Here is a 10,233-nt window from a genome sequence, read left to right on the forward strand (position 1 = left end):
GAGGCTGCTAGGGTAACATTAGGGTTTTTAACTTAACATATATATATGGGCAATTATGTAATTTTATATGTGTGGGTATTATACGGGTACCCATGGGGAGGGTACCTCTTCCCCTGCCCCCGCCCCATTTAATAGACAGGTACCCGTCCCCGCCCCCCATGGAAAAAAAACACTCTCCATATCTGCTCCCCGGCGGGTTAATCCCCGCGGATACCCGCCCTTCTGGGCGAAATTGCCATCCCTAACAGAGATCATGAGACTCTTCCATGGTCATCAAGGTCGACTCAAACAATTGCAAATCGAGTTAGAATGACGAAGAGAATCAGAGATGCAACTCCAAAGAGAGTTGCACAACAAAAGAGAGATGGAAGATAAGTTAAGGAAACTGAAAACCGAGCTAAGGGGAAAAGGAAGTTGGGATGACTAAGACCCTAGATGACTAAGACCTTATCTTCATTGGAGTCGATGTTCCTTTCTATGAAGAGATCATGCGCATAAAGGTCCCAAGAAATTTCAAACATCTCGACATAGATCTCTATGATGGATCTACTAATCCACATAACCATCTCAGTAACTTCAAAAGTCACATGCACTTGGTCGATGCATTTGACACAACATGATGCAAGGCTTTCCCAACAACTCTGACTAAGACAGAAATAAAGTGGTTTGACAACCTTCTCCCCAAGTCAGTAACAAGCTTTGATGATTTAGCTAAGAATTTTTTAACTCACTTTTCTATCCCAAAAAACAAAACAAAGCATGCTTCGAGTTTGCTTAGAGTAAAACAAGAATTAGGAGAGTCCTTAAGGGCTTACAAAGAAAGATTCAACAAAACTTGTTTGGAGCGAGATACAGAATCTACCAACAGAGGCAGATATCATGTGACTCGTCAATGGCCTTAGGGATGATCCCTTCTCACAGTCCATCTCGAGGAGACACCCGATTTCATTCTTCAAAGTATTACAAAGGGAGAAATAATACATCAACCTAAAATAGACCACCCATATCATGAAGCCTCAGCAAGGTCAGCAAAATAACTACCAACTCAATAACAAAGAAAAAGACCACCAAAAGAATATAGGAGTTCGAAGACAGAGAAAGATTGTCAGATCCCATAAGCACCCGGATCGACATATCCATGTTATCATAGAAGGACTTGCTGGAGGTAAAACAACTATGTCATCTCGGAAAAGACATCTCAAAGAAATATACCAGGTCAAAAGAGGTTGTAATGAATCCTACCTCCCCACTATAATCTTTGCACTAGAAGATATCAAAGGTATGGGTCCTAGCCATGATGATCCCTTGGTGATAACAATAGTATTATCCAATGCCGACCTCCAAAAGACATTGGTGGACCAAGGGAGTTCTGACATCCTCTTCAAATCTGCCTTCGACAAGCTTGGATTACTAGAAAAGGACTCAAAGGCGTACCTGAACACTCTATTCGGATTAGGAGAAACCTTCATCCGACCTCTTAGGTACATAAGCCTTTATACCACATTCGGCAAAAGTCTGAAAGCCTGGACCGTCATTATTAACTACATTGTAGTAGACATCCCGTCTATCTACAATGTATTAATAGGTCAGATAACACTAAATCGACTAGTTGCTATGGTATCCACCCCTCAACTATGCATGAAGTTTCCAACAAAAGAGGGGATAACCACCATTTACAGAGGTCAAAAGTGGAACATAGATGCTACAATAAAAGTTTTAACTTAAGAAGCAGCCCACAAATAAAAAAGTCAATGCGTTAGAGCTCGAATAGAGGCCACATGCACATCAGACAACTCTCCAGCCCACAAATGGGGAACTATCTTTTCTACCTACCCATGACATTGAAGCAATGATCCCAACAGGGACAAATGAAAAAGCTTAAGAATCAAACTCTATAATGATGTAAAAACCTTCAAGCATATAGAGAAGAATCCAACCTCTTCACTGAGTTGCGAGAAATGGTACAACTTCAAGAACAAAAGCTTTTAAACAAAAAAATGGCCATGAAATACAATAATAAAATCATGCAAAAAAGATTCTCAACTGGAGACCTCGTCTTGATCTGAAATGACATCAAGCCAAAATCGGATGAAGAAAAGATGACAACCAAATTGAAAGATCCCTACAAAGTCAGTCACGACTTGGGAAAGAGATACTATAAAAAATGTGACTTGCTCGAAAACAATCTGTATAGATTGTACGATATCTACAACTGAAGGAATATTACAGCTAGAAAACGAATTTTACTCCTTTATGTACTCTTTTTCTGACTTCAAGGTTTTACTAAAGGGGTTTTTAATGAAGTATCAAAGGGCTAAGAATTTCATTTGTAAAAGGCTCTTAGAAGCACCTGGCCATCTATTGTAATTGCTTTCAAAAGATTAATAAAGCAAGTTATCTAAATTTTTACAAGTCTTCATTGAATCCGACCTACACGATTTGAACTCATACTCGAAAAAGCGCAAAAATTGCTACGCCGTCCTAGAAGGTTGGGGCTATAAATCGTCAAAGTGACAAGGTCTGAGTTTAAGGACAAATTGTATAAATGAATCGAAATAAAATCAAAATCGTAAAATCTTTGGCCTACAACTTGAACAAAAAAAAGTCAAGAGAAAGTCGAAAATGACAAGTCAAAAGTTTGCAAGTTGAAGCATTCGTCGTAAAAGCTAATAGATCCCTAAAAAGGGTAAAGCAAAACGACAAGAACGACGCTCATAAAACAATCAAAACGAGTTTTTGAAATCAGAAAAAAATGAGCTACACTATAAATCGGAAGCAACACACATCAATTACGTCGAGATTTTCAATTTGTTGGAGCTACAAATCACGTCGAGAATAAAACTTCAATTATGAAGGCTCCAACTCCAACCAACCAACTTATATAAATCAAAGAATAAACTACTCGGGACAAATACTGAAACAACTATTCGACTTGGTGAAGCTACGACTTGTTGACTTAAACGCTAAATTCTTGCTTGAGATTCGACTTCTCCAAATCTGATCTCGAGCAAAGACATTGTTCATACCATGACTGTCACAACCCAAAATGAGTCATGACTAGTGCTCAGGAAAACTGTCTCCTAACATGCCTAACAAATTCGAGTATAAGTTAAATAAGAAAGCTACAAGTATTTTTTATAAATTTACAAGTGCAAGAATGAATAGTTACACATTATTTTTAACAAAAACATAAAATAGATTAATATGATTGAATCCTGCCTGTGACATATGAAGCATATAAAGTTTAGAAACTCAACAAAGAATAGGTATTCATTGCATATCATTACTCTTGAATAGGAAGGCTCACATACTCGTGTATTCGTTCCTGAAAATAGTTTTTAAAAAATGGAGTGAGTTTTAGAACTCAATGACTAGACAATACATCTATTATCTATAATCTACATGAGACTATATAAACATTATTATCCAAGTAATTTTATTTAGAAAATAGTAATTTATACAAATAAGTGAATCAATAAGAGAGTTCTCAATAAAGAAATCGAATCAAATAGTTCACATTTGGGCGGCTCCACCTCTAAGAGTAGTAGTCCTTTCCTCTTGTGTTTCCTAACAGAATAACAGATCCAACGTGTGGTCTACACGTTAGGTTAGCAATACCCCTGCTAGCTGAGGTCTGAGCCAGATGCATCTAGGTTAACGTCATAACCGCCGTTAACTACGATTTTCTAATAGAAGCTTTCAAAACCAATTCAAAATATATGATTTTAAATACAACAAATTCTTTAAATCTTTCAAATATATGAGGTATCAAATCAAATCAAATAATATAATACTTTCTCATCCAAATCCTTTTCAATCATATTTTCTCAATCATAAAGAATTTCAAACATATTTCACAATTTCAAAATGAGTATCGACAAATACTTCAATGCTTCAAAAATACATATTCGAGTAAAATTAAATGTTCTAAAATAATATAAAGTTTCATTAAATATACATATAGTCTCATGTAAAATTCCTAAGGTATAAACTTCACAAAGATAATTATTCAGCTATAATAAATTAATTATTCGAATCAAATTAAAATTCTTCAACAATAGTTATAGCATAAACCAAAAAGTCAACAACGTAAAGCCTACTCACAACTTGGCCAAAGAGATCGAATCCAGAGTACCAAATTGAAGATTGAAATTCCGTGGTTATTCTGAGGGTTTCAAGATGACAACACTAAACAAGGAAGACAACGACAATGATAGAAGCCGACAATAGTGACACGGCAGTGCTGAACATCAATGAGTCCAGCGGCCGAGTGCAGTTCAACAGCGAGCTCCAGCTCCAGCAAACAAGGAAGACCAGGGCATCACAGTGACGAAGCAAGGCAGGAACATCTCCCGCGAGCTCCCTCCCTTCAAACCCAACGGCAACGCAGCTCCAGTTGACACCAGCAACAACCTCCTTCCACAACAATGACAGCAGAGGCGTCAACAATACTGTCCGTCGCTTCCTCCTCTTCAAGCTCTGGCGAGTCTGGAACTCCGCCAACGCCGTCTTTCCTTCTTCCTCTCTCCTTCTTCCTTTCTTCTTCTCTCTCGTTCCCTCTCTGTTTCTCCCTTTTCTTTTTCTTTTGGCCGACTCTGAGTGTGTGTCAATTGAGACATATGGGTGAGTGTGCGTCAATTGAGAGATATGGGTGAAAAAAAAGAGAAAATATCAAGTGAAATAGATCCCACATATTTCTTTTTATTATTATTACTTTTAGGTCATTATAATGACCCAAATAACTAAAGTCATGGCCCAAAAGAGGCCCAAAAGAGCTGATCCATCCTCCATGGATCAAGTGAAAGCTATTTATCACCTTTTAGTGATATTATCTACTAATTAATAAGTAATAACTATCACAACATGGAATAACTTTCTATGATATAAGGGAAGAAATCATCCACTATCTATAAGTGAAGTGATGATTTTTTCTATAAATACCCTATCAAACTCAGATATTTCTCAACTTCATTTTACATCAAATTTGGTTAAACCCTTACTACCTTAAGCGTCGAAATCTTTTGCAAGTATCCTCATCTGCCATTCCGGAATTGACGTGAAGCCATATTGGACACCTTCACCACTATCTCCGACCTCATTACTCAAAGTCCAATCACCTATAGTCCATTTCAAATATGCCTCGGATCAAGTAGTAAAATGTCCGATTTGGAATTCTAGTACTAATTTAAGTGTTTATTCAAAAGAGTTAAAAGTAAATTTTAAACCAAATCCAAATGTCAAAAGGTAGAAAGTATAATTTTTTCAATTAGTGAAGTGTAGCATATAATCTGAGCATAAAAAGGATAAGCCACTAAAAAATGTTCTTGCGAATTGTTGACAAAAGTACATTCTAAATCTCTTGGAGACAAAAATACCGTGTTTCAAAACGCGACAAAAAAAAAGGGTTATGAATTTTAACCTAATAATAGCCATTCACTGGGATGCAAAAGAAATCCTACTAAGTTATTGAAACAGTTGGACACATCGCATCTACGTTAAGCATTGTACACAAATTAACATATAGCCATATCAGATTCACTGGGATGCAAAAGACGTTAATAGGAGAGGGTAGTGTACCACACATTACCCAGGGAACAGACACTGCCTGAATTTAAATAACTAAAGGTCTAACTTAACAAATAGAAAAATAACACAAACGATGTTCTAGCTAATTGAAAGAAACACAACATGCATTTCACATTTTTTTTTATCATTGAAAACAAAACTTGACCCTCTGAGACGGGGGAGTGAATACATCAAGTATCCTGATATAGCAAAGATAAAAGATAGGAAAACAAAACTCCAACACCTAATATTTATACTGCACTTAATATAATCATAGAAGATACCCAAAGACAGAGAAAACGAAGAGGCAGCACTCGAATCCCACCTTCCGTATTGATATTAATATTGAGGAATGGTTACTGACTTGCTGTCAATACAAGACATGTTTCCTTTTCAATCCCAAGAATTCATCACTTATACTCTCCCTTGAATACACCATAGAGAGATAGCTTTACACAAAACATGTACATAAACCAAGTATAGTATAGCTATAGCAAGTACGGATAGCTTTACAAATAGGACTATTACAGACAATAAAAAACTAACATCTTTTTTATTTTATTTTTTTGGTCAGGAGTCAAGTATAGTATAGCTATAGCAGTTAATGCCGGCAATAACAAGAACACTATTGAAATTTGACAATGAGACAAACAGCCAACAACACACCACCATTTCAACCTTCTAAAATATGAGAAATAGCTATGTATTACTCGCTTGCAGGATTATAGACTTGGATAACTATTGTACTAATCAAGGTCAATTAATTTTTTCACTTGCGGAATCAGATCCTAGTAACAAGTAGCAGGTTGTCTATCCCCTACCAAATTCCTATTCCATCTTAGTTTTGTTGTTAGTATGTAACATATATATAATAATTTCATTAAGAATATTGGAAGCCATTCAACAAACTAACAAGATCTCTAGTTAGCAACTCAAGACAAATACCACATCATCTTAATCCTTCGTAATTTTCCGATTTTATTTAAACATGAATCCTCAAATAGACACATTCAAAATTCAAACCAGAAACTTAGAATCAGAGTCCTCAAAAAACATAAACTAAAAAAGAAACATACTAGTCATTTTAAAAGAAACTACAAAGCAGCATCTATTGAAAACACTCGTTATCTAAAGCAAATAATATTTCAAGTTTTAGACACAATTGGCATAACCTCTACAGTTTTAAATACAAATAGTAGTTGGAATTTGGAAGTTGAAACATTCAATTTCCATTTCAATATAATTTAGCATCAATACAGCACCATATTCCTCCCTGCCTTCCTTGTTATGAAACCATTTCTATCCTTTGTTTCCAAAAGCTATTCATGCAGCAATTTATTTTCCTATCTTAGTAACCAAATACACTTCTACGGGAAGGAGATACTCATATTTTGTACTTGGGATATAAGCCTAAACTAGGGTGCATTCCTAAGTTCTGAAAATCCGGAGTGAAATTACTATAGAAATAAAATATTCAGTGTTAAGGATTAAAAAAAGAATTCAGATAATTGTATTATTCAATTGTAGTAAATCACACACACATGAAATAGTTCAAGATGTCAAGCATCTTTTAAAACACAATTATATCGTGTATAAGGGAAACAAAAATAACAGTTTAGGTAACCAACTTTTTTTTAACTAACAATTAGCCAGGTAGTGGATTGACAAATGTTAAGAGAAAGAAGGAGAAATTTAAAAGGAAAGATAAATGTCGGCAAATTGTTGGCCGTAAAATGTTAGTTTCCAATTTTTTACATCATTATGGTGAAACAAGGAACGGAAGCGTAGAAAACTAAGCACCTGCTTGAAAAAGGCCATGCAAGTAAAGTTAACACATCAAATTCAGTTCACTACCAACCATTACTTCTGAACTTTTATGCTCTGAATTGTTTTTTTGCATTAAGATTGCAACCTGCTGCCACAACATGTGATGAGGAAATTGCTAATAAGAAAAGAATTACAAATATTAGACATTGTTTCATGCTACCTCAAAAAAGCGCCTCTTTCATTTCCTCCTGTAGTTTTTCCGCCATTTCCCAATCCAAAGCCTTCAAACATAGCGACTGGATCAGCTTCTCGTATTCATCTGCACTAGGGCGGATGCCAAAATCCTTCATCTCAGTCAACAACTCCAAAGCCTTATCAAACTGTTCCAACTTACAATATCCACGAACTAGTGTGTGATACATCACAGGGGTTAACTTAGGATGCTTCTTTTTAGCCTCTTCCAATATGTTCCTAGACTCTTCCATCTCACCACCATTTGAATAGCCACTCATAAGAACAGCATAAGCGTACAGATCCGGCTTCAAACCCCTACTCTCCAAGAGCTTCATCATCTCCACAGCTTGTCCCATCTCCCCAACTTTGCAATATCCAGTAATCACAAAGTTGAAAACAGCATTTCCAGGAGGTGGACCATCTGCAATCATTTCCAACACCAACTTCTTTGCTGCATCAAGATCCTTAATCCTACACAAAGCTCTAACCACTGCGGAAAAAGGCTTTATCGCACGGTGCCTCCTCTCTCCTTGTATATCCGCCAACACCTTCAAAGCCAATCCAACAGTCTCATTCTCTTGACACAATTTGCCAACCAAGAAGCTAATACAAGACAAAGGTAACTGCTTCCTTTTCTCTTCCATTGCCATATACACTTCATGTGCTTCTCTGGCCATTTTCCCCTTACAAAACCAAGACACCATGCTACCAATTTTCTCTACATCTTCCAGCACCATCTGTGAATCAATCATCTTTCGACACACGGACCAAGCCAAATCGAAAGCTTTCCGCCGGCAAAGAGCTTCGACCGTGAAGTAATAACTGTCAGCATTCGGCACAATTTCGAAATCCTCCAATTTATCAAAGACCTCGAGTGCAGCCTTTCCTTTTCCCAATTTCGACAGCGAAGATATCAACTCGTTGAGAATCCCTACGTTCAGTACACCCTTCTCTTCCTCACCAATATGCCGAACCAAATCCCACAGAGAGTATATCTCTTTCTTCTTCATACCTTGGCACACCTTTGACACCACTGTTTCCAACGCAGAGGGGGATACCTTAAACGACTTGTCGTTCCGGGCCCAGTTAAAAAACCTAACGAGATTCTCGCCCGAAACGGACGGGATTTCAATTATTCTGGCGACGGAGTTATGATCCAGAGCTAAACACATGTCGTTAAGAGATGACTCAAACGACCTGTCGCCATTACTTTGTAGAAGAACCCGCAGGGATTCTAATCTCTCGTCGTTGATATCGTGAATCTCTTCTTCTATTTCTAGTTGTCCTTCTCCTTCTTCTAATGCGGCTTCTTGTGGTTCAGTCTCATTGCAGAGCGGAACGGCGTCGTTTTGCGGACGGTCGTCGTCGAAGGTGATGTCCGTTTGAGGAGAGAAGAAACGGAGGTCATTGGGAAGGAAGAAACGGGAAACGGAACGGGGAGAGGCGGTGGAGGAGGGAGGAGTTGGTTGGGGTTTTAATGGAGGTTGGGTGGGTATGCAAGATTGTGAGAGAGGGAAGTTAGGGATTCGCGACGCAATGATGCAGTTGCGTGCAGCAGCATTTCTTGCGAGGATCAATCTCCACGATGACATCTCTTTCTCTTCTTTCTTCCTCCTCCACCTTCTTCTTCACTCTTCAGATGCAGCGGCTTTCGGGGGTTTTAGGATGCTGCGACTGCGACATTGTTTAAAATTTTTGGTTGGGGGACATTTTTTTTTAATTTGGTTTCTTTTTTTTTTTTGGGTCGAATTCGTGGCTTCTTTATTTTTGTCAGGGAACTCGTGGCTTCTTATTTAATATTACTCAGTTATCCCATTATGGGCCTAGCCCAAGTACAGTGCAAATCAGACAATTGGGCAGTAAATGGCCAGCTGGACAAGAATAAATAAAAATATTGGAGTATCAAAATGTAGCTAAAAGTTGTACGCCAAAAAAAAAACAATGTAGCTAAAAGTTTACGTCATTAATAAAAATAACTTTAACATATACAAATAATAAATAAACTCGTAAAATATTTAAAAATATGGCAAAAATGTTAAATATTAAATTTTTTTTCAAAAAAAACTTTAAAAATAAAATTTTTATACAATTTTGTAAGCATTTTTTTTATATTTCAAACTTACAAAGGTCCTAACAAAAAAGGTGAGTGACTTACAAAATAACCATCTATCAACATACATAATTACATCTAAATAACATGTAAACGAAGAAAACACAAAGATCAAAATAAAATCCAAAGAAATATAACATCAAACATGCAACAAAGACAACATAAAATATAACTAAATATCTACCTCTTGCTATTAGTTCACCTCGATGTATGTTATCCACCTGATCTTTCGTTGAATATTTTGTGTGTTGTACTCCTTGACTTTCTCATCTCTGCTTCCCTTGAACTCTTGTTTGACCCTTTTTTCTCCTTGGCCTTAGATTACATGTGTTGTCTTTCTTTTGATTTTCTGCTTTTGCAACATACTGTAGAACTAGATCCTCTTCCAACTCATCAAATATCATACTCGCCTCATCACAAACTCTCTTTGTGATCATTGCTTCCTCATAAAATGAGTGTTCATCCTCTTTCTTCTTTTGTTGTGTGTTAGATTCACTATGCTCCTCTATCTCATCCGACCTTGAAGACGTCTCTCATTAATACATAGAGGGCTAGAG

The 10,233-nt window shown here is 36.9% G+C and overlaps 1 protein-coding gene across 1 annotated transcript; it reads right to left on the reverse strand.

Moving 5' to 3' along the window:
• LOC107643906 (pentatricopeptide repeat-containing protein At3g02650, mitochondrial) lies at positions 3,113–9,324 on the reverse strand. Its single transcript, XM_016347656.2, has 4 exons — positions 7,553–9,324; positions 5,004–5,117; positions 4,105–4,595; positions 3,113–3,325 (listed from the first exon to the last, which is right to left on the reverse strand). The coding sequence occupies exon 1, from the start codon at positions 9,156–9,158 to the stop codon at positions 7,554–7,556; it is 1,605 nt and encodes a 534-aa protein (XP_016203142.2). The 5' UTR covers positions 9,159–9,324; the 3' UTR covers positions 3,113–3,325; positions 4,105–4,595; positions 5,004–5,117; position 7,553.

This window comes from Arachis ipaensis, chromosome B05 (assembly GCF_000816755.2).
Source record: "Arachis ipaensis cultivar K30076 chromosome B05, Araip1.1, whole genome shotgun sequence".
NCBI classification, from domain to species: domain Eukaryota; kingdom Viridiplantae; phylum Streptophyta; class Magnoliopsida; order Fabales; family Fabaceae; genus Arachis; species Arachis ipaensis.

Bases quoted from the DNA above. Each gene is read 5' to 3' on its own strand.
- LOC107643906 (XM_016347656.2), bottom strand. From the start codon at position 9,158: ATGTCATCGTGGAGATTGATCCTCGCAAGAAATGCTGCTGCACGCAAC.